Below are 26,308 nucleotides of genomic sequence, written 5' to 3' on the forward strand. Positions count from 1 at the left end.
ACAGTCATCACACAAGATAATCACAATGAATTATTTACATTATTTACAATCAGGGGTGTGGAGGGGGGGGGGGGGGTAGGATATGGACATCAAGTAGTGGAGAGAGAGAGAGAGAGAGAGAGAGAGAATCTGCATTTGATTGTTTACATTTGATTGTTAGCAATCCGGGGAGGGTGTTAGTTTAGGGTTGTAGCTGCCTGGAGGTGAACTTTTATTGCGGTTTTGAAGGAGGATAGAGATGCCCTTTCTTTTATACCTGTTGGGAGCGCATTCCACATTGATGTGGCATAGAAAGAGAATGAGTTAAGACCTTTGTTAGTTCGGAATCTGGGTTTAACGTGGTTAGTGGAGCTCCCCCTGGTGTTGTGGTTATGGCGGTCATTTACGTTAAGGAAGTAGTTTGACATGTACTTCGGTATCAGGGAGGTGTAGCGGATTTTATAGACTAGGCTCAGTCCTAGTTGTTTAACTCTGTCCTCCACCTTGAGCCAGCCCAGTGGAGTGGTGTAGGCTACAAGATGCCGTTAACGTTATCAGACACATACAAAAAGGCTAACGTTAACGTTACCGTTAGCCACTGACTATGCTTAGGTAATGTTAGTCTAGCTAACATTACTGCAGTCCTGGTTGACATAAGAGGTAACGTTATTTTAGCCTAAAGGCTACAAGTGAGCAGATATGGAAATTAACCTGCAACAGTTAACGTTAGTTACTCACCGGCACTATCACTGGGACTGCAGGTTGAAGCAGAGGAAGAGGGGCGTGCTTCGTCATCTCAGTCGCTGCTTCTCCACGACACGTTTCTCTAACCTTCAGGTTATATACGGCCTGAACATGTTTCAACATGTTTGTTGTACTGCTCCCCTTACAGGAAAGCGAAGCCGGGCAATAATTGCAGATAGCCGTTTCCTTGTTGTATTTCTTAGTAAAGTGAAACCATGCCTTGGAGCGTTTTTTTCCGGTCCATTGTTGTTGCTGCTTCTGTATCTGCCGCCGAATGACTGAGCTACGTCATTTCTTGTGACGTGCCACAGGACATTTCCTGTGACACGGGATTCGTTCCCAGGGATTCGAATAAAGAACCAAATCTTTTTCTTTACTATAGTGGCTTCGATAACGGGAACCGTTTCTCAAAAAGGGATTCGAATCCGTGGAATCGGTTCTTTTCTTATCGAACAATTGGTAGAACCGGTTTTCGAACATCATCCCTAGTGAGGATTGTGATTGAATCTTCATCTAAACAAAATTATGTGAGCGTCCCGTCAGTCGGCATCCCAGCGAAATATTACAGTAAGTGTTTTTGTTATGGTTAGTTTGCATGTTGCTAATGCTATAATGTCACAATTAAGCTACATCCGTTTCGCACTCGACTTCTAAAACTTACTGCTCATCCTCTTTGTGTTGGGGCTCAAAAATATGTGGTCCTAGATCATAATTGTTCCCAAAGTAATCGTTGTTGGCTCTCTCAAAGTCTGCTTGATTAGCATTGTTGTTGATGGGGAAGGGATCTGTGGTTCCTCCTCTACGTCACGGATCTTGTGACTGGCTTGCTCATTTTCTCTCAAAATGTCTCCGTGAGATTAATACTATTTTGATCATATCTATTTACTCGCAAACTTGGGAAGTATATGTGCTGAAGTATATGATAATATCTTCAATATAGAGGCCACTTGTTTTTACACTCTACTGGTAATTCAAAACATAGCTAGCTAGCTAGCAGCTAACGTCTGTCCACTGTGTTTTAGCTGCTTCTCAATCACTAATCCTCGCCTCCATGGCGACAAATAAATGACTTTTCTTACAATAGGGCTCGAAAAGGGATGTGATTTTGCAGTGCATTGTGGGTCCGCGGTAGCCATTTCTGTTGTCAAATATTTTGTTTACATGGCTCTACTGCAACTGAGGCAATATGAGAGACAACTACCAACTCCGAAAATAATACAAATTTATTTTTGTGCAAACCCATATTTTTTCCCAAAACACTGTACATTGTTTGTTTTAGTCATCGAGTAATCTATCGATTAGTTTGTTCGATTGAGTATTTGGATAAAACAAAATGTATACCCGTAATTTAAACAACAGCATTTTTTTTTTTGCTTGCCATTACCTTAATTTTTTGTCTGCTAACTAATCAACATTTTAATTAGGCTGGATGATTATGGCAAAAACAATAACCTTGATGGTTATTGTAATCACGATTAATAACACAGTCATGTATTCATTTGAAAACATGAGTATTTCTGGCGCCACCAAAGCTCAACTTCAAATATTGTTAAAAAAAAACGGTTATAAATTAGTTAGGAATAAACCACAAGTAAAATAATAAAAATAGTAATAACAATAAATTAAAATAACAATGGAAATATAAAAAACAATACATTTCAGTTTTTCCGTTTTGTTTTGAATTTGTTTTTTTTTTACCTTTTACACATATTTTACCACCATAGAGTGCACGCTTTTTGTGTCAAATACAATTTAATAAAATGTTTGTTAATTAAATGAAAAATCCTCACATTTATTGGTGCAATACATCTGTGAACAATTGTGACCAGTGTTTTAGGTCAAAGCATAATAATTGTGTAAATGTATCAATAAGTGCTGCAAGTACATTATACTTTGTTGAAGGTACTTTTTGAAACCTTTATTTTGTTAGCACAATCAGGCTGGATGTAGCGCACCGCTCTATTATTGTGAAGGTGGGAAGTGTACTGTGCAGCTCTTCTCAGCTTGACGAGGAAGGAGACGAATTGAGGATGTTTAGAAAAAATAAAAACACGAGTGCCTCTCAGGTTGCAAGCGCTGTTCTTTTTGTACATTGATCTTACATCCATGATGTCGTTCACAACAACACAACAGATGAAATGTGTTGTGTGTGTATTATTGTTCGTACATTGATGTTACATTCATGATGTCGTTCACAACAACACAACAGATGATGTGTTGTGTGTGTATGATTGTTTGTACATTGATGTTACATCCATGATGTCGTTCACAACAACACAGCAGATGAGATGTGCTGTGTGTGTATGATTGTTTGTACATTGATCTTACATCCATGATGTCGTTCACAACAACACAACAGATGAAATGTGTTGTGTTTGTATTATTGTTCGTACATTGATGTTACATTCATGATGTCGTTCACAACAACACAACAGATGATGTGTTGTGTGTGTATGATTGTTTGTACATTGATGTTACATCCATGATGTCGTTCACAACAACACAGCAGATGAGATGTGCTGTGTGTGTATGATTGTTTGTACATTGATGTTACATCCAGGATGTTGTTCACAACAGATGAGATGTGCTGTGTGTGTATGATTGTTTGTACATTGATGTTACATCCATGATGTCGTTCACAACAACACAACAGATGAAATGTGTTGTGTGTGTATTATTGTTTGTAAATTGATGTTACATTCATGATGTCGTTCACAACAACACAACAGATGTGTTGTGTGTGTATGATTGTTTGTACATTGATGTTACATCCATGATGTCGTTCACAACAACACAACAGATGAAATGTGTTGTGTGTGTATTATTGTTTGTACATTGATGTTACATTCATGATGTCGTTCACAACAACACAACAGCTGTGTTGTGTGTGTATGATTGTTTGTACATTGATGTTACATCCATGATGTCGTTCACAACAACACAACAGAAGACATGTGTTGTGTGTGTATTATTGTTTGTACAGTGATGTTACATTCATGATGTCGTTCACAACAACACAACAGCTGTGTTGTGTGTGTATGATTGTTTGTACATTGATGTTACATCCATGATGTCGTTCACAACAACACAACAGAAGACATGTGTTGTGTGTGTATTATTGTTTGTACAGTGATGTTACATTCATGATGTCGTTCACAACAACACAACAGCTGTGTTGTGTGTGTATGATTGTTTGTACATTGATGTTACATCCATGATGTCGTTCACAACAACACAACAGATGAGATGTGCTGTGTGTGTATGATTGTTTGTACATTGATGTTACATCCATGATGTCGTTCACAACAACACAACAGATGAGATGTGCTGTGTGTGCATGATTGTTTGTACATTGATGTTACATCCAGGATGTTGTTCACAACAGATGAGATGTGCTGTGTGTGTATGATTGTTTGTACATTGATGTTACATCTAAGGCTGAAACGACGCGTCGACGTAGTCGACGTCATCGGTTACGTAAATACGTCGACGTCGTCTTTGTGTGTCGACGCGTCGCATATTTACGTCACACTACCGTCATGGTGGAGCGCAAAGCAGACTGTGTGAGCGAGCCAAAAGTCGTCAAAAGTGTGGGAGTATTTCAATACACAGCCTAATAATGTTGTTGTATGCACACTGTGTCGAGCGGAAATGGCCTATCATAGCAGCACAACAGCTATGAACGAACATTTGAAAAGAAAACCATCAACTAGTCAATCGTCCGCGTTAGCATACGTTGTCATCATTACACAAAACATGAATGTGTCATTTGTATCTGCTAGGGGTGTAACGGTACATGTTTTGTATTGAACCGTTTTGGTACGGGGCTTTCGGTTCGGTACGGGGATGTACCGAACGAGTTTCTAAGCTAAAGCTAACTTTAGCTGCTAAAGTCTTAACAAGCTGCTTTGCTCCTTCTGCCTCTGTCTCGTCAGCACGCAGCATTGTCCCACCCATACAACCATCTGATTGGTACACACAAAGCTCTACCAGCCAATCAGCAGTGCGTATTCAAAACGTTACCAGCCAATCAGCAGTGCGTATTCAGAGCGCATGTAGTCAGCGCTTCAGCGTCTAGCAGATAGGTGTTTAGCAGGTGAGCATCAGGCAGCGGATTCTCCCCAAATGATAATAAACACCTCCCAGTCAACTACTAGTAACATCACTGAGCTAGGGATGGGCGATACCACACTTTTAGGATTCTATACGATACCGATACTTTTTCTTGCATTTTCATCGATACCGATACAGATACCATTAATTTCTTATTGGCAATTTTTGTCAGTCAAAAATATTATTACTATTATTATTTAAGACAAATCACAAGACAAATACAGACCATTTATACCACATGTATTATGGTCCATATATAATAAAAGTAAAATTAAAATAAATAACATAAATATGAAAAATAAATTAAATATTATATATAATAATAATAATTATATATTATATATAATAATAATTAGATATTAGGGCTTTCCAATTAACTGTCAAATCCGAATCGCAAGAAGCTGCAGTTATTTTTTAAAGTTTGTGATATAATTAGCAATTAATGAAATATGAAATAGGCTAATGTTTTCGAAATGTAATAAATCATGTTACAGATTAAAACCAAAATCACATTCAATCATATATTTCAAGATTTTCTTGGAAAAAAATAAAACTGTAATGCAAAGATGAAGAATCTCCAAATTGTATCTCTTTCTTATCTTGTTTTAAATATTTAAGCAATTTTCAACTAAGAGTAAATTCCCCTGTGTGGAAATTATTTGAATTTAGGATAATCATTTAAACAAAAATATTCAGTAAAAAAATAAAATCAATCAATCAATCAATCAATGTTTATTTATGTAGCCCTAAATCACAAGTGTCTCAAAGGGCTGTACAAGCCACAACGACATCCTCGGTACAGAGCCCACATAAATAAACAAAATAAAATAAACAATGCCTGACACTGGATATGCCTGGCTGCATCGCTGTCTGCTGGCTGTGTGTGTGTTGCACGTTGACGACGCGCATTCGCTGTCTCCTGTGACGTGACTGGGCCAGCTCTATACTCTGCCAGGTACAGGGGTGTCCCAGCACATAGTAAGTTAAAGGCCTACTGAAATGAATTTTTTTTATTTAAACGGGGATAGCAGATCTATTCTATGTGTCATACTTGATCATTTCGCGATATTGCCATATTTTTGCTGAAAGGATTTAGTATAGAACAACGACGATAAAGATTGCAACTTTTGGTATCTGATAAAAAAAAAGGCTTGCACCTACCGGAAGTAGCGTGACATAGTCAGTTGAACATATACGCAAAGTTCCCTATTGTTTACAATGATGGCCGCATGAAGTGAGAGAGATTCGGACCGAGAAAGCGACAATTTCCCCATTAATTTGAGCGAGGATGAAAGATTTGTGGATGAGTAAAGTGCAAGTGAAGGACTAGTGGGGAGTTGAAGCTATTCAGATAGGGAAGATGCTGTGAGAGCCGGGGGTGACCTGATATTCAGCTGGGAATGACTACAACAGTAAATAAACACAAGACATATATATACTCTATTAGCCACAACACAACCAGGCTTATATTTAATATGCCACAAATTAATCCTGCATAAAAACACCTGCGTGTTTGTTATGCTAGCTCCTAGCTCCTCTGCTAGCTCCTAGCTCCATAGAACACGCCAATACAATTCAAACACCTGATCAACACACACAATCACTCAGCCCAAAAGACCGTTTACCTAACCCAAGGTTCATAAAGCTTATATATTTTAAAAAAGTTACGTACGTGACGCGCACATACGGTCAAGTTATCGAATGTTTAGCAGCCAAGGCTGCATACTCACGGTACCTGATATTCAGCTGGGAATGACTACAACAGTAAATAAACACAAGACATATATATACTCTATTAGCCACAACACAACCAGGCTTATATTTAATATGCCACAAATTAATCCTGCATAATAACACCTGCGTGTTTGTTATCCTAGCTCCTAGCTCCTCTGCTAGCTCCTAGCTCCATAGAACACGCCAATACAATTCAAACACCTGATCAACACACACAATCACTCAGCCCAAAAGACCGTTCACCTAACCCAAGGTTCATAAAGCTTATATATTTTTAAAAAGTTACGTACGTGACGCGCACTTACGGTACGGTACGTGTTATGCTAGCTCCTAGCTCCTCTGCTAGCTCCTAGCTCCATAGAACACGCCAATACAATTCAAACACATGATCAACACACACAATCACTCAGCCCAAAAGACCGTTCACCTAACCCAAGGTTCATAAAGCTTATATATTTTAAAAAAGTTACGTACATACGCAAAAAAAAGCCAAAGCTGCATACTCACAGTAGCACGTCTGCGTCTTTGTCATCCAAATCAAAGTAATCCTGGTAAGAGTCTGTGTTGTCCCAGTTCTCTACAGGCGTCTGTGTATCCAAATCAAAAGTCCTCCTGGTTAGAGTCTCTGTTATCCGAGTTCTTCCATCTTGACTGCATCTTTCGGGAATGTAAACAAAGAAGCGCCGGCTGTGTACTGTTGTGGCTGACTACGTTCGAAAAATACGTCCATTTCGCACCGACAACTTTCTTCTTTGCTTGCTTGGCTTCCTTCTCCATAATGCAATGAACATGATTGAAACAGATTCACGAACACAGATGTCCAGAATACTGTGGAATTATGAAATGAAAACAGAGCTTTTTCGTATCGGCTTCAATGTGGAAGGCATACCCGTGTTCGCCGGGCTACGTCACACGCATACGTCATCCTCAGAGGCGTTTCGAACCGGAAGTTTAGCGGCAAATTTAAAATGTCACTTTATAAGTTAACCCGGCCGTATTGGCATGTGTTATAATGTTAAGATTTCATCATTGATATATAAACTATCAGACTGCGTGGTCGGTAGTAGTGGGTTTCAGTAGGCCTTTAAGTAAGTCATCAAAAACATCTGAAAGTGATGCTTGCACCCCCCACACACCGTTTTTTGGTTTATATCGATACTTTTTTCAGAAAAGTGATGCCAAATGAGTAGCGTGTGAGTATCGATATATCGATACCACAGGATCGATACGCACATCCCTACTATGAGCCCGTTGACCTTCTAGAAACGTAAACTGCAGCTCAGCTCGCTCGCAGTCCTGGTTTGAGGTGAAGGCTAATTACCTCTCAGTTCCAGCCACATCGACCCCTTCTGAGCGTAGACATGCTAACCTTTCTTCATTACAACTGTTAGTCACTCACTGGAATGAGTAGAATTGGTTATTGTGTACTGTGTTGGACTGGATGTTTATTTTGCACATTTTAAAAGCAATACTTAATGTTTACAGTGCTCCAGAATATTTAGATTTGCACTTTTTTTGTATTGGATGTTTATCTTTATTTTTGCACATTTTAGCAAATAAGCAATACTTTCACTTTTGTTGAAATGTTTACACTGTTGTTACAGAATATTTCGTTTTGCACTTTTTTGTATTGGATGTTTATCTTTATTTTTGCACATTTTAAAGCAAAATAAGCAATACTTTTACTTTTGAAATGCTTATACTATTGCAGAATATTAAGATTTGCACTGGATGTTTACTTTTATATTTGCACATTAAAAAGCAAATAAGCTACTTTTAATATTGTTAAATGTTAAAAGTTTTAAATGTTTAGATTGTTACAGAATATTTTGTACTGCCTGTTGATTGAATATAAACATCAGTTTATTGCCATAAAAAGAATCTGGGAGAGACTAGCAATTTGAATTCCCCATTGGAGGAATGCTGGTCGACGCAACAGTGGCCATACTTTTTTTTTTTTGTAAATAAAAGCCATGCCTTTTGAAAAAACTGGCCTACATTTATTTTTTCATCTTCATTTTAAATAAAATAAAATAAAATAAAAAAAATCTGTAAAAGGAAAAATAATCTATAGATTAATCGAAAAAATAATCTATAGATTAACCGATTAATCGAAAAATAATAATCTATAGATTAATCGATAGAAAAATAATCGTTAGCTGCAGCCTTAGTTACATCCATGATGTCGTTCACAACAACACAACAGATTAAATGTGTTGTGTGTGTATTATGGTTTGTACATTGATGTTACATCCATGATGTCGTTCACAACAACACAACAGCTGAGATGTGTTGTGACCGTATGGATTGTTCTTGCGAGCCTTAGCTTCCTACTTTTAAGTGGCCGTCTCCACATTGTTTAGTTCAGGGCGTGTTTTAGGGATGAATGAGTGATACAGGACATATTATTTCACCAAACATACCGTGGCTTGGTTGGTTGCTGTGCCAGCAACTTGAGGGTTCCAGGTACAATTCCCATTTTTGTCACTGCTGTTGTCCTTGGGCAAGACACTTAACCCACCTGATTCCAGTCCCAGTGCCACCCACATTGGTTTAAATGTAGCTTAAAGGCCTACTGAAATGATTTTTTTTTATTTAAACGGGAATAGCAGATCCATTCTATGTGTCATACTTGATCATTTCGCGATATTGCCATATTTTTGCTGAAAGGATTTAGTAGAGAAAATCGACGATAAAGTTCGCAACTTTTGCTCGCTGATAAAAAAAAGCCTTGCCTGTACCGGAAGTAGCGTGACGTCACAGGAGCTAGTATTCCTCACAATTCCCCGTTGTTTACAATGGAGCGAGAGAGATTCGGACCGAGAAAGTGATGATTACCCCATTAATTTGAGCGAGGATGAAAGATTCGTAGATGAGGAACGTTACAGTGAATGACTTGAGAGGCAGCGATGGACGTATCTTTTTTCGCTCTGACCGTAACTTAGGTACAAGCTGGCTCATTGGATTCCACACTCCTTTTTCTATTGTAGATCACAGATTTGTATTTTAAACTACCTCGGATACTATATCCTCTTGAAAATGAGAGTCGAGAACGCGAAATGGACATTCAGTGCCTTTTATCTCCACGACAATACATCGGCGAAATGCTTTAGCTACGAGCTAACGTGATAGCATCTTGCTTTAACTGCACATAGAAACAAAAGAAATAAACCCCTGACTGGAAGGATAGATAGAAAATCAACAATACTATTAAACCGTGGACATGTAAATACACGGTTAATGCTTTCCAGGCTGGCGAAGGTTAACAATGCTGTGCTAACGACGCCATTGAAGCTAACTTAGCAACCGGACTGCACAGAGCTATGCTAAAAACATTAGCTCTCCACCTACGCCAGCCCTCATTTGCTCATCAACACCCGTGCTCACCTGCGTTCCAGCGATCGGCAGAAGGACGAAGGACTTCACCCGATGCGTTTGGCGGCCCGGAGACGTAGGAAGTCAAGGTGAGGTCGGCGGCTAGCGCGGCTAGCGCTCCAACAAAGTCCTCCTGGTTGTGTTGCTGTAGTCCGCTGCTAATACACCGATCCCACCTACAACTGTCTTCTTTGCAGCCTTCATTGTTCATTAAAAAAATTGCAAAAGATGTCCAGAATACTGTGGAATTATTAAATGAAAACAGAGCTTTTTGTATAGGATTCTACGGGGTACCATAACTTCCGTTACTCGGACTTCGTCACGCGCATACGTCATCATACCGCGATGTTTCAGCCGGATATTTCCCGGGAAGTTTTAAATGTCACTTTATAAGTTAACCCGGCCGTATTGGCATGTGTTGCAATGTTAAGATTTCATCATTGATATATAAACTATTAGACTGCGTGGTCGGTAGTAGTGGCTTTCAGTAGGCCTTTAAAGATGAAGATAATGGATCTCACTATGTAAAGCGCTTTGAGTCACTAGAGAAAAGCACCAAATAAATATAATTTACTTCACAAGTTGATAATGTTAGGTGATTGGCTGTTAGCGTGTCCCTCCCATTGCTCAGTGACACTTCCTGTTTTGCTGCAGAATCTAAGTTTAAAGGCCTACTGAAACCCACTACTACCGACCACGCAGTCTGATAGTTTATATATCAATGATGAAATCTTAACATTGCAACACATGCCAATACGGCCGGGTTAACTTATAAAGTGACATTTTAAATTTGCCGCTAAACTTCCGGTTCGAAACGCCTCTGAGGATGACGTATGCGCGTGACGTAGCCCGGGGAACACGGGTATGCCTTCCACATTGAAGCCAATACGAAAAAGCTCTTTTTTCATTTCATAATTCCACAGTATTCTGGACATCTGTGTTCGTGAATCTGTTGCAATCATGTTCATTGCATTATGGAGAAAGAAGCTGAGCAAGCAAAGAAGAAAGTTGTCGGTGCGAAATGGACGTATTTTTCGAACGTAGTCAGCAACAACAGTATACAGCCGGCGCTTCTTTGTTTACATTCCCGAAAGATGCAGTCAAGATGGAAGAACTCGGATAACAGAGACTCTAACCAGGAGGACTTTTGACTTCGATACACAGACGCCTGTAGAGAACTGGGACAACACAGACTCTTACCAGGATTACTTTGATTTGGATGACAAAGACGCAGACGTGCTACTGTGAGTATGCAGCTTTGGCTTCTAAACATTTGATCGCTTGACCGTATGTGCGCAACTTTTTTTTGCGTATGTACGTAACTTTTTAAAAATATATAAGCTTTATGAACCTTGGGTTAGGTGAACGGTCTTTTGGGCTGAGTGATTGTGTGTGTTGATCAGGTGTTTGAATTGTATTGGCGTGTTCTATGGAGCTAGGAGCTAGCATAGGAGTTAGCATAACAAAGACGTAGGTGTTTTTATGCAGGATTAATTTGTGTCATATTAAATATAAGCCTGGTTGTGTTGTGGCTAATAGAGTAAATATATGTCTTGTGTTTATTTACTGTTTTAGTCATTCCCAGCTGAATACCAGGTACCTTGAGTATGCAGCCTTGGCTGCTAAACATTTGATAGCTTGACCGTACGTGCGCGTCACGTACGTAACTTTTTAAAAATATACGAGCTTTATGAACCTTGGGTTAGGTGAACGGTCTTTTGGGCTGAGTGATTGTGTGTGTTGATCAGGTGTTTGAATTGTATTGGCGTGTTCTATGGAGCTAGGAGCTAGCATAGGAGCTAGGAGCTAGCATAACAAACACGCAGGTGTTTTTATGCAGGATTAATTTGTGGCATATTAAATATAAGCCTGGTTGTGTTGTGGCTAATAGAGTAAATATATGTCTTGTGTTTATTTACTGTTGTAGTCATTCCCAGCTGAATATCAGGTACCGTGAGTATGCAGCCTTGGTTGCTAAACATTTGATAGCTTGACCGTATGTGCGCGTCACGTACGTAACTTTTTAAAAATATATAAGCTTTATGAACCTTGGGTTAGGTGAACGGTCTTTTGGGCTGAGTGATTGTGTGTGTTGATCAGGTGTTTGAATTGTATTGGCGTGTTCTATGGAGCTAGGAGCTAGCAGAGGAGCTAGCATAACAAACACGTAGGTGTTTTTATGCAGGATTAATTTGTGGCATATTAAATATAAGCCTGGTTGTGTTGTGGCTAATAGAGTATATATATGTCTTGTGTTTATTTACTGTTGTAGTCATTCCCAGCTGAATATCAGGTCACCCCCGGCTCTCACAGCATCTTCCCTATCTGAATAGCTTCAACTCCCCACTAGTCCTTCACTTGCACTTTACTCATCCACAAATCTTTCATCCTCGCTCAAATTAATGGGGAAATTGTCGCTTTCTCTGTCCGAATCTCTCTCACTTCATGCGGCCATCATTGTAAACAATAGGGAACTTTGCGTATATGTTCAACTGACTACGTCACGCTACTTCCGGTAGGGGCAAGCCTTTTTTTATCAGATACCAAAAGTTGCAATCTTTATCGTCGTTGTTCTATACTAAATCCTTTCAGCAAAAATATGGCAATATCGCGAAATGATCAAGTATGACACATAGAATAGATCTGCTATCCCCGTTTAAATAAAAAAAATTCATTTCAGTAGGCCTTTAACACATGTAACATGAATGAATGAATGGGTTATACCCGTATAGCGCTTTTCTACCTTCAAGGTACTCAAAGCGCTTTGAAACTATTTCCACATTCATCCATTCACACTGATGGCGGGAGCTGCCATGCAAGGCCCTAACCACGACCCATCAGGAGCAAGGGTGAAGTGTCTTGCTCAAGGACACAACGGTCGTGACTAGGATGGCAGAAGCTGGGGATAAAACCAGGAACCCTCAAGTTGTTTGCATGTTCTACCAACCGAGCCAGGCTGTACGACCAAAACTAAGTCATCCTCCCTAACACAACACAACACTACACACACATGCACGCACACACACACTCCCTCCGCCTTAACTTTATTATCCCCGTCCGTACAATGTACCGCAGTCTGATCTACACATTGATTTGGTAGCATAGCAAATAGCTAATGAAAATCAATGCGTGTGTGTTGTGTACACACTTAAAGCACAGCAGTCACAATGTGAAGATGTGTGAGTGTTGTGCACACACTTAAAGCACAACAGTCACAATGTGATGATGTGTGTGTGTTGTGCACACACTTAAAGCACAACAGTCACAATGTGATGATGTGTGTGTGTTGTGCACACACTTAAAGCACAACAGTCACAATGTCAAGATGTTGTGCACACTTAAAGCACCGCTGTCACACCGTGAAGATGTGTGTGTTGTGCACACACTTAAAGCACAACAGTCACAATGTCAAGATGTTGTGCACACTTAAAGCAAAGCTGTCACACCGTGAAGATGTGGGTGTTGTGCACACACTTAAAGCACATAAGTTACAATGTGAAGATGTTGTTCACATACTTAAAGCACAACAGTCACAATGTGATGTGTGTGTGTTGTGCACACACTTAAAACACAACAGTCACAAGGTGATGATGTGTGTGTGTTGTGCACACACTTATAGCACAGAAGTTACAACGTGAAGAAGTGTGTGTTGTGCACACACTTAAAGCCCAACAGTCACAATGTGATGATGTGTGAGTGTTGTGCACACATTTAAAGCACAGCAGTCACAACGTGATTATGTTGTGCACACACTTAAAGCACAACAGTCACAATGTGAAGATGTGTGTGTTGTGCACACACAGCACAACAGTCACAATGTGATGAAGTGTGTTTGTGTTGTGCACACACTTAAAGCACAACAATCACAATGTGATGATGTGTGTGTGTGTTGTGTACACACTTAAAGCACAGCAGACACAATGTGACGTGTGTGTGTTGTTCACACACTTAAAGCACAGCACTCACAATGTGTGTGTGTGTTGTTCACACACTTAAAGCAGAGCAGTCACAATGTGATGATGTGTGTGTATTGTGCACACACTTAAAGCACAGCAGTCACACTGGGATGATGTGTGTGCGTGTGTGTGTGTGTTGTTCACACATATAAAGCACAGCAGTCACAATGTGATGATGTGTGTGTGTGTGTGTGTTCACACATATAAAGCACAGCAGTCACAATGTGATGATGTGTGTGTGTGTGTGTGTGTTCACACACATAAAGCACGGCAGTCACAATGTGAAGATGGAATCAGCTGTCAAGGTGACTCCTGCACTCTGCTTGAGTCTCTCACTTGTTCCCAAAAATAGAAGATTTTTTTTTTAATGCCTGGCCCCTCCCTTCCCTTTTCTTTTCACACTTCTGTCTCTCGCTCTCAATTTTCTTATCTGCTGGCTGCTTTATTTTGTTCTTGTTTTTGTTCTCTCTCTCTCTTTCTCTCTCTCTCACACATTTCTCTCCACTTTCCTTCCTCTCTGCCTCATCCTTCACATTTTCTCTTCCCATCCGCAACTGCTTTCTTTTTCCACCCCCTTAATCCTCTCATTTCCTCCTCGCCTATACATTCATCTATTTCGGTCTCCTCGCACTTCCACTGCATTTCCTGCTCTTTCTTCTTCTCCTCCGTCTCACAGCCCGTCTGTTTCCATTCAGGATGTCGGACTTCAGCGAGGAGCCGCGCTTCACGATCGAGCAGATAGATCTGCTGCAGCGGCTGCGTCGCTCAGGCATGACCAAGCAGGAGATTCTCCACGCACTCGAAACTCTGGACCGGCTGGACCGGGAGCACGGCGACAAGTTTGGTCGCCGCACCTCTTTCTCCTCCTCTTCCTCCTCCTCCTACGTAGTAGGCGGGACCAACAGCTGCACCAACAACTCTGCCTCTAACAACACTGCCTCGGCAACCACCACCTCTTCCGCCATGTGCAATGGCGACACTGGCGCCATCAACAGTGCTGTACGCGGCCACTCCACAACCACTGCCTCCTCTACGACCTCCAAGATCTCCACCGCCACGCAGACCCAGTTTGGAACCGGCGGGGCACTCTCGCCCTCGCCAAGTAACAGCTACGACACGTCCCCGCCTCCAGCGCCGCCGCCACCTTCCACCATCCTGCCCTCACCTGTGTCGCTGGTGGCGCTGTCACAGAACGGGCGTGACAGCCTAGCCGCCACACCTAATGGGAAGCTATCTCCTCCTCGGTACCCGGTGAACAGCGCCGCAGCAGCAAGAACCTTCGGGTTTGAGGCTACGGAAGATGACCTAGACGTTGATGATAAGGTGGAGGAGCTGATGAGGTCAGTAGCAACAACGACTCAACTTGTTTTTACCCTTTCTCCAAATATAGCCTTTCCCAGCTTAAAGGGGTCATATTAGGATTACCATATTTACCGGGCCACACCGACCAAATTTGAGGAGAAATAAATATGTTTACATGTATAAGTCACAGATATATACTGGTACGAAAGATTTAGTAAATGTTTATTTACATACCTTAATTGTGTCCCAACGGTGTCTGTAACACAGCAGTAAAACGGCTGATCAAACAAAACAGAAGTCATCGTCATGGACCCACTAGCTGCGGAGGCTAGTTCTCCAATCAGCTAAACAGACTCAATAACTCCACGGTGACGTTTGAATTAAATTACAGAGGAATTTGTGAAACTGAAACAATACAGAAAGAATGCCATTGTCAGTTAATAATACTGACAAAGACACTCGTAAATGTGTTAGCATATTAGCTAACACTAACGACGCTAGCTTCATCACATTTCGACAGCATGAAAAAATCGATTCGAATTCTAATCGCGATTTTCACGTTGTGCGATTCAGAATCGATTCTCATTTTTAAAAAATCGATTTCAAATTGTATTTATTTTTATTTTATTTATTTATTTATTTAATTAATCAATCCAACAAAACAATACACAGCAATACCATAACAATGCAATCCAATTCCAAAACCAAACCCGAACCAACAACACTCAGAACTGCAATAAACAGAGCAATTGAGAGGAGACACAAACACGACACAGAACAAACCAAAAGTAGTGAAACAAAAATGAATATTATCAACAACAGTATCAATATTAGTTACAATTTCAACATAGCAGTGATTAAAAATCCCTCATTGACATTATCATTAGACATTTATAAATTAAAAAAAAAAAAGAACAATAGTGTCACAGTGGCTTACACTTGCATCACATCTCATAAGCTTGACAACACACTGTGTCCAATATTTTCACAAAGATAAAATAAGTCATATTTTTTGTTCATTTAATAGTTAAAACAAATTTACATTATTGCAACCAGTTGATAAAACATTGTCCTTTACAATTATAAAAGCTTTTTACAAAAATCTACTACTCTGCTTGCATGTCAGCAGACTGGGGTAGATCCTGCTGAAATCCTATGTATTGAATGAATAGAGAATCGTTTTGAATCGGGAAAATATCGTTTTTGAATCGAGAATCGCGTTGAATCGAAAAAAATCCATTTTGAATCGAATCGTGACCCCAAGAATCGATATTGAATCGAATCGTGGGAAACCCAAAGATTCGCAGCCATAGCAATTATGCATGAAAACACTCCCACAGACATCACACATGGGACGGTTTAGTAAGTAAGAATTGTTTTAGTTATATTGTAAAACTTACAAACTTTGCTTTGAGTGATGAATGGAGAATCCTAACGAATAGAAACACTGTGGATGAATACTTCCGGGTCAAGGCACAAAACAGGAAGTACACTTTCAACCTGCAGTGAGCAAACACGTCCAAAAGATGGCGCCATGGCGCAAACAATACCACACCATTTCAGTGTCTCTGTTAGTGTTCTATGACAACTATTTGTTCAATACAAAACTTTAGGGTGGTTGGGGAAGGAAAATCCATAAATTAGGTGCACCGTTTTATAAGCCGCTTTCTGACCGCCTCTTCAGGATGCGCCATTTTATGGGCGGTCTTGTTTACGTGCCTCCACTTCGATTGCATCTTTTAGTCTTAAACTTAGGTTGGTCACATCGAGTCTTAGACTTAGATTGGTCACATCTAGTTTTAGACTTAGATTGGTCAATCTATTTTTAGACTTAGATTGGTCACATCTAGTCTTAGACTTAGATTGGTCACATCTAGTCTTAGACTTAGATTGGTCACATCTAGTTTTAGACTTAGATTGGTCACATCTTGTTTTAGGCATAGATTGGTCAGATCTGGTCTTAGACTTAGATTGGTCACATCTAGTCTTAGACTTAGATTGGTCACATCTAGTTTTAGACTTAGATTGGTCACATCTTGTTTTAGGCATAGATTGGTCAGATCTGGTCTTAGACTTAGATTGGTCACATCTAGTCTTAGACTTAGATCGGTCACATCGAGTCTTAGACTAAGATTGGTCACATTGAGTCTTTGATTGGTCACATCGAGTCTTAGATTGGTCACATCGAGTCTTAGACTTAGTTTGGTCACATCTAGTGGTTGGTTCCAAAACCCCAAATATTTATACTTTAATACCAGGAGGGTGTGCATGGGCAAGAATGGGTTTCGCCCTATCGTAGTGAGAAAAACAACTGTTGAGATGCAAACAAGCAATCCTAACTTATCGCAGGTAGACAGCTGAGTCTTGGTCTGAAGAGTTTGCCTATCTATGCTGTGCCATGTGTCGGCTTAGTGGTTGTTTTGTTTTTCCATTATATGAATCAGTGCATTGATTGATTGATTGATTGATACTTTTATTAGTAGGTTGCACAGTGAAGTACATATTCCGTACAATTGACCACTAAATGGTAACACTCGAATACGTTTTTGAGAAACTGTATTATGATGATAGTATATATCTGATAGTATATATCTGTATCATGAATCAATTTAAGTGGACACAAAAATATTGTCATTCCAATTGGTCACATTGAGTCTTAGATTGGTCACATCGAGTCTTAGATTGGTCACATCGAGTCTTAGACTTAGTTTGGTCACATCTAGTGGTTGGTTCCAAAACCCCAAATATTTATACTTTAATACCAGGAGGGTGTGCATGGGCAAGGATGGGTTTCGCCCTATCGTAGTGAGAAAAACAACTGTTGAGATGCAAACAAGCAATCCTAACTTATCCTTGCCCATGCACACCCTCCTGGTATTAAAGTATAAATATTTGGGGTTTTGGAACCAACCACTAGATGTGACCAAACTAAGTCTAAGACTCGATGTGACCAATCTAAGACTCGATGTGACCAATCTAAGACTCGATGTGACCAATCTAAGACTCAATGTGACCAATTGGAATGACAATATTTTTGTGTCCACTTAAATTGATTCATGATACAGATATATACTATCAGATATATACTATCATCATAATACAGTCATCACACAAGATAATCATCAGAGTATATACATTGAATTATGTACATTATTTACAATCCGGGATGTGGAGGGGGGGGTTAGGTTTGGTTGTTATCATCACTTCAGTCATCAACAATTGAGAACAGAGAAATGGACATTGAAACAGTGTAGGTCTGACATGGTAGGATATGTACACCAGGTTGTTTTTGTGGGTGTGGGGTGTCCGGTCTTTAGGATGCACCAGTCTCTGTCTCAGGGTGTTGTCTGATTTGAAGTGTACTGGGATGTTGTGTTGCTTAAAAAATCTTCTGAGTTTCTCAAATAGACCTGATACATATGGAATGACAATATTTTTGTGTCTGTCACCTTTTTCCTCCTTATCCACTCCTGTTTCTTCTGAAACTGGTTGCACTTTTCACAAACGACCACATCTCTGCGAATTTTAGAATGATATATCAGGGTTTCCCCTAGATTGCAAGATACCTGTGTCGGTGTGGGCGTGGTTAGGGGTGTGGTCACTTGACGTCATTGTGTAATTTGTATAATTTGCTGCTCAGTATTTCCCACACATTCATTTATTTGTGGCGGCCCGCCACGAAAGAATTAAGGCCGCCACAAAATTATTATTTTTTGTCCTGTCCAGCTTCTCAGGCAAATCATATAGTTGATGTAGATGCCCATATCGGCTGTTCAGATTTACTTTACAAACGAGAAGTGTAGGATCAAGATTTTTGGAGCTCTTTGTTCAGTGGATGAGATGTTTGATGAAGCTTTGTGTCTATCTACCACCACTTCTGTTTTCTGTTTATTTGTTACTGACTGTGGCAGGACACCTCTGCCTCAGTTTCACTTTATGTTGCTGGTAAATAATATGGTTGTAGTAGTAGGCTAAAGTTAAATTATTTAGTATGCACTAATTAAAGGGGCAGAGCTTTAAGAGACATTTTAGCTTTTATATTTTTATAAGATATATTTTTTGTAAGAACCACAATTAATAAATATATTTCAGTGAATAACTTATTGTTCAAATCTGTATATAAATATGTACATAAAGTGTTGTAATTATATTGTAAAATGGATGGATGGATGGACGTTTAAAACAAAACTGTTATTATTAATTAGTAAGTATACATTTTTTGAGCCTTTTTAGACAAAATCATATCATTGTAGTAAATTATGCGAATTACTCGATGATGTCATGGTGACCACGCCCATAGCCACGCCCCCACCGCCACAGGTATCTTGGCAGTTTATGGGAAACACTGCTGCTATGATGATTTTTTTTTTAAATACTTGAAAAATGTATACATTTAAAAGAAAATCTGTGTTATTATTAATTAGTATTAGCATCATTCAATCAATCAATCAAAGGTTATCTATATAGCCCTTAATCACGAGTGTCTCAAGTGCACAAGCCACAACGACATCTTCGGCTCAGATCCCACTTTGTTGAAAATTTTTCGAGTGTCTAGATGCTTTTAGTGACTTTTTCATTATTAAAAAGGAATAGTAACAAATCTAGCATCTTTTACTGGTGTTATTACAGACTGTACTTGTGTTTAGAGACTACTTCAGTCCCTCAATGTCCCCGACAAAAGAGGTGAGCTGCAGCGAGCATGACGTCAGACTTGCTCGGCGCTGTTACTCCAGTTGCACTTTCTCTCTTTAAAAGCCGCCACTGTCCTTTATATTTGCACATTTTGTAGAGGGTTGCCCGCGGATATATCTGGGATATATTGAAGTACGCCCACATCGCAGAACTGCTGACTACACTCTAGACCAGGGGTCGGCAACCTAAAACGTTGAAAGAGCCATATTGGACCAAAAATACAAAAAACAAATCTGTCTGGAGCCGCAAAAAATGAAAAGCCGTATATAAGTCTTATAATGAAGACAACACACGACGTAAGTGTCTACATGAGTTATAGTAGCCTACATTCAAAATGACTGTGTCGCAGACTGAAGCAAATCTTCGTTGACAGAAATGTTGACATGTAATATTTATTGTACACATTTTTACAACATTAGAAACCATTAGTAAATCACAGGCTACTCAAAAGGTGAGATAACTCCTGGAAATTACTGGCTTTTAATGACCAAAGGTATATATGTGTGTGTCCAAGTTAAAGGAAACGGCAGGCTGTCTTCTTTTAATAGATTTATTACAATCTTTGGCAAGCTAGGTAATGTTTGCTGTGGTCTGGAACAACATGGCACACAAACAACTATCTGAAATGCAGCCAATATTACATACATTATGATGTGTCATGAGACATGCAAAACTAAATTATATACAAAGAGGATAAAAGTAAAGAATATTAAATGAGCTCAAATATACCTACAAATGAGGCATAATGATGCAATATGTACATACAGCTAGCCTAAATAGCATGTTAGCATTGATTAACTTGCAGTCATGCACTGACCAAATATGCCTGATTAGCACGCCACACAAGTCAATAACATCAACAAAGCGCACCTTTGTGGATTCACGCCCAGCATGAAACTTTTGGAGGACAAAATGTGACAAAGAAGTTTCATTAGTACCTAGATCATGTCTACAAATATGAATTGATGTTGTCATAGACTTTGGTGTCTTTTTATTTCCATGACCTGATGGTTTTGATTAGTATTTAGTCACACTTGAACTCCGTCTCTGTACTGTTCTTCAAGGCCTACTGAAACCCACTACTACCGACCACGCAGTCTGATAGTTTATATATCAATGATGAAATCTTAACATTGCAACACATGCCAAAACGGCCGGGTTAACTTATAAATTGCAATTTTAAATTTCCCGCCACACTTCCGGTTGAAAACGTCTAGATATGATGACGTATGCGCGTGACTGAATCAGTTGATGTGGAAGTATTGGTACTCCATTGAATACAATACAAAAAAGCTCTGTTTTCATTTCAAAATTCCACAGTATTCTGAACATCTGTGTTGGTGAATCTTTTGCAATTTGTTTAATGAACAATGGAGACTGCAAAGAAGACAGTTGTAGGTGGGATCGGTGTATTAGCGGCGGACTACAGCAACACAACCAGGAAGACAGAGATGGATAGCAGATGCGTTAGCCGCCGAACTCACCTTAACTTCCTCCGTCTCGCCGACTGCATCTGTGATCGGGTGAAGTCCTTCGTCGCACCGTCGATCGCTGGAACGCAGGTGAGCATGGGTGTTGATGAGCAGATGAAGGCTGGCGTAGGTGGATAGCTAATGTTTTTAGCATAGCTCTGTGATGTCCGGTTGCTAAGTTAGCTTCAATGGCGTCGTTAGCAACAGCATTGTTAACCTTCGCCAGGCTGGAAAGCATTAACCGTGTAGTTACATGTCCCTGGTTTAATAGTATTGTTGATCTTCTGTCTATCCTTCCAGTCAGGGATTTCTTTATTTTGTTTCTATATGCAGTTAAGCACGATGCTATCACGTTAGCTCCGTAGCTAAAGTGTTTCGTCGATGTATTGTCGTGGAGATAAAAGTCACTGTGAATGTCCATTTCGCCTTCTCGACTCTCATTTTCAAGAGGATATAGTATCCGAGGTGGTTTAAAATACAAATCCGTGATCCACAGTAGAAAAAGGAGAGAGTGTGGAATCCAATGAGCCAGCTTGTACCTAAGTTACGGTCAGAGCGAAAAAAAGATGTCTTGCACTGCATTCTAGTACTTCACTCGAACGTTCCTCATCCACGAATCTTTCATCCTCGCTCAAATTAATGGGGTAATCGTCGCTTTCTTGGTCCGAATCGCTCTAGCTGCGTTGAAAACAATAGGAAAATGTGAGGAGCCTTTCAATTGACTACGTCACGCTACTTCCGGTAGGGGCAAGGCTTTTTTTTAATCAGATACCAAAAGTTGCGATCTTTATCGTCGTTGTTCTCTACTAAATCCTTTCAGCAAAAATATGGCAATATCGCGAAATGATCAAGTATGACACATAGAATGGATCTGCTATCCCCGTTTAAATAAAAAAAATTCATATTTCAGTAGGCCTTTCATGTCGTCTCTTCAAGTGCGAGACATGAATAAACATGTCACTAACAAGTCCCTTGTAACATGTTTTGGAGACTTCTGTTGTTTGCTCCATGTCTGACTTTTTTCATCCAAAGGACTTCTTTCTTTTGGCATTAATTCCGCTTCGGTTTTTGTTAGTTTAGCTTCCATTGATACCCATGCTCCTGCTGGCTCTAGCCGTAAAGTTCTTTTCAAGTGACGTAAAAATGCTACAAAGTCACATAAGCTGCAGATGTTAAAATGAGTATATAAACAATAGTGAATTGTATTGATATTTCAATGTTGTACTATATGGTCGCCGTGTTAAGAACTGTCCCAACACATGATTAAGAAAGAAAAGGACAGCGAGGAAAGTGGTCTGACTCTCCCATCATCAATCTTGGTGAAAAATGAATGCAACTCACAGAAATAAATGTTCTGACACTGAAAAAATGTGTTGCCATAGGGAATGGATACCCCATCAAAGCTAAACTTGGTATGGTATGGTATCTAGGCCGATATTCCATAAGCCAATTTACTGACTATAAATGAAGATGAAAGTCAGTAAGTTTTCCAGCTTGGATAAATCGCCATGTGCATGCTTCAAGAGCATTCACGCTCTTTGTCACCTTTAGCGGCTACGCTACACCGTAGCGAAATGAAAAGAAGGGGGTGAAATTGGTGAATTATCATGTCCTCATGAAGCGTCTTTTGTCCAGCGAGGCGGGTTCGCTGGCCTGTTAGCATCACACAGTGCAACTAGTTAGCATGTTGCAGCTAACAAAATGTACACAAAACCAAATGCCGCCGCACCGGTGTGGGAATATTTCTGTTTAAACCTTTGGTTCAACACCAAGAAGCCACTTTGCCGAATGTGCGCCACCGCAACAACGCCCACTTGGAACACAACTACAGATGTCCGATATTGTCCAACTCTTGATTACCGATTCCGATATCAACCGATACTGATATATACAGTCGTGGATTAACACATTATTATGCCTAATTTTGTTGTGACGCCCCGCTGGATGCATTAAACAATGTAACAAGGTTTTCCAAAATAAATCAACTCAAGTTATGGAAAAAAATGCCAACATGGCACTGCCATATTTATTATTGAAGTCACAAAGTGCATTATTTTTTTTAACATGCCTCAAAACAGCAGCTTGGAATTTGGGACATGCTCTCCCTGAGAGAGCATGAGGAGGTTGAGGGGGGTAGGGGGGGGGGTATATTGTAGCGTCCCGGAAGAGTTAGTGCTGCAAGGGGTTCTGGGTATTTGTTCTGTTGTGTTTATGTTGTTACGGTGCGGATGTTCTGCCGAAATGTGTTTGTCATTCTTGTGTGGTGTGGGTTCACAGTGTGGCGCATATTTGTAACAGTGTTAAAGTTGTTTATAAGGTCACTCTCAGTGTGACCTGTATGGCTGTTGACCAAGTATGCATTGCATTCACTTGTGTGTGTGAAAAGCCGTAGATATTATGTGACTGGGCCGGCACGCAAAGGCAGTGCCTTTTAAGGTTTATTGGCGCTATGTACTTATCACTACGTCCGTGTACCACTACGTACAGCAGCGTTTTAGAAAGTCATAAATTTTACTTTTTGAAACCGATACCGATAATTTCCGATATTACATTTTAAAGAATTTATCGGCCGATAATATCGGCAGTCCGATGTTATCGGACATCTCTACAATTTACTTGTGATACATCATATAGCTTGCAGATTCTCATTTCTCTTTAAAACATGTCCGAAAAGGAGTAGGAAGAAGCAAGGCTTATTTAATCCTACCGCTTTTCTACTTCATATGAATTTCTAACGCGCGTGTTCACTTCCTGTTGTCATCTTGTAACACACTTTACATTCTACAGTGAGTTCCAAATACAGAAGTTCTCATTATAAGTCTTCAGATCAATTCTGATTCTCATAATGAGATGAGTTACCGTATTTTTCGGACTATAAGTCGCAGTTTTTTTCATAGTCATTATTAACACATTACCGTAAAATATCAAATAATATTATTTAGCTCATTCACGTAAGAGACTAGACGTATACAATTTCATGGGATTTAGCGATTAGGAGTGACAGATTGTTTGGTAAACGTATAGCATGTTCTATATGTTATAGTTATCTGAATGACTCTTACCATAATATGTTACATTAACATACCAGGCACGTTCTCAGTTGGTTATTTATGCCTCATATAACGTACACTTATTCAGCCTGTTGTTCACTATTCTTTATTTATTTAAAATTGCCTTTTAAATGTCTATTCTTGGTGTTGGGTTTTATCAAATACATTTCCCCAAAAAATGCGACTTATACTCCAGTGCAATTTATAGTCCGAAAAATAGGGTATATACAATTTTCATCAACATTTGGCTTCTTTGTACTTGGTATAAACACTGGTAGTTTGAACAGCATGTTGAACTGAGTCATATTAGTACATTGTTTGTTTTCTTTGCTTAATCCACTCCATAATTTACTTCCACATACTGATATGCTAAATGTCTTAAGTGCATACAGATGTTTTACATCTAAGGTTATGTTTCTCTTTTTTTGTTGAGAAGAGTTGTTGTGCATTCTTGGGTAGCAGGTTATGATTGGACATCATTTTCGCTGCATGCAGCTGCACCAAATCATAAAATTGTAATAATTTAGATTCCATAGATAAAGCATTTGTATGTTGTCTGTAGCTAACATTATGTATTATTCTCACCGCTCTCTTCTGTAACACAATTCTTGTATGTAATAATCCCACACATTTCTACACAATACCTCAGTTATGGTAACCGTAGTGAATATGAAGTGATTTTTGGTCCAGAAAGCACTTTTGCTTTATTCATTATTGAAATATTTGTTGCCACTTTATGTTGTTCCTGTTTGGAATGAGACTGCAGGCCAATACTTACTTCTGCAAGGAACATGATTCTTCCGCTGGGTGTTGGGGAGCGAAAATGCAGTCCCACTTTAGGAATGAAGTCACAAAACATCCAATAATAATAGAGTAGGTCTTGCTCAAAGTATCGGCTCAGTACTTAGTTAGAGATCATTACAGTCCATCAGTATCCTCCCGTTAGCCACCTTTTCCCCAGCCTCCAAGCACTTTACGCATTACCGTCTGATGCTTTCACGTCTTCAGAGCCGGCGTTTAGACCTCAGGACGTCCTCACCGCACTGCTACTGTTCCTCACGCTTGCTTCTTTAAGTTCAATGGCCTTCTTAGAGAGCCCAAGACGTTAAGCAACATTCGAGCCCTTGTCCTGTCCACGTGTCGGCTCCTCAGGTGTTATGTCCTGCAGTCTTCCTCACTTTGAAGCAAGAACTACATTTTGGCCTTTTCAGAGTTGACGTCCATCGCCTGTCCTCCTTTCATCTGCTTTCCACTCTTGTTCAGCAGCGTGTCACACATCGATTCACTGGTGTCGATACAGGCTTTTCTAATTTTAGCAGTGCTGCAAGAGTCTGGACGGATACTGAAGCTGGATGACTCACTTGTCTTTGAAAAGTCTGCTTAACAAGTGCTCAGGCGAACTTGGATGTGTGTTGTTTACGTTGACTCGAGCGTCAGATTCTTTCTTAGCTCTGTGAGGAGTTTGGATTTGTTTTTCTTTTGATCTATTAAGAATCGTTACAAATAAGAATCGCGATTAATTCAAAAATCTAATTTTTTGGACACTCCTACTTTAATGTTGCAACAAAAATGCTGTTTGATTTGAATGTCATATGTCATGTCACTTTTCAGAGTTGGAATTTTGTTTAATTTTAGATACATTTTGAACATACCGTATTTTTCGGAGTATAAGTCGCACCGGCCGAAAATACACTGGAGTAGAGGTCGCATTTTTGGGGGAAATTTATTTGATAAAAGCCAACACCAAGAATAGACATTTGAAAGGCAATTTAAAATAAATAAAGAATAGTGAACAACAGGCTGAATAAGTGTACGCTGTATGAGGCATAAATAACCAACTGAGAACGTGCCTGGTATGTTAACGTAACATATTATGGTAAGAGTCATTCAA

The 26,308-nt window shown here is 39.7% G+C and overlaps 1 protein-coding gene across 4 annotated transcripts in view; it reads left to right on the forward strand.

The window, feature by feature from the left end:
- hmbox1b (homeobox containing 1 b) overlaps positions 1–26,308 on the forward strand; it is a 48,058-nt gene that overhangs the window by 5,250 nt on the left and 16,500 nt on the right. For all 4 annotated transcript variants that reach the window (XM_062034700.1, XM_062034701.1, XM_062034702.1 and 1 more), the window contains exon 2: positions 14,597–15,241. In XM_062034700.1, coding sequence (XP_061890684.1) covers positions 14,598–15,241 — 644 coding nt within the window. In that variant the 5' untranslated portion in view covers position 14,597. The remainder of the gene's footprint in view (positions 1–14,596; positions 15,242–26,308) is intronic.

The sequence above is a fragment of the Entelurus aequoreus genome, linkage group LG23 (assembly GCF_033978785.1).
Source record: "Entelurus aequoreus isolate RoL-2023_Sb linkage group LG23, RoL_Eaeq_v1.1, whole genome shotgun sequence".
NCBI classification, from domain to species: Eukaryota; Metazoa; Chordata; class Actinopteri; order Syngnathiformes; family Syngnathidae; genus Entelurus; species Entelurus aequoreus.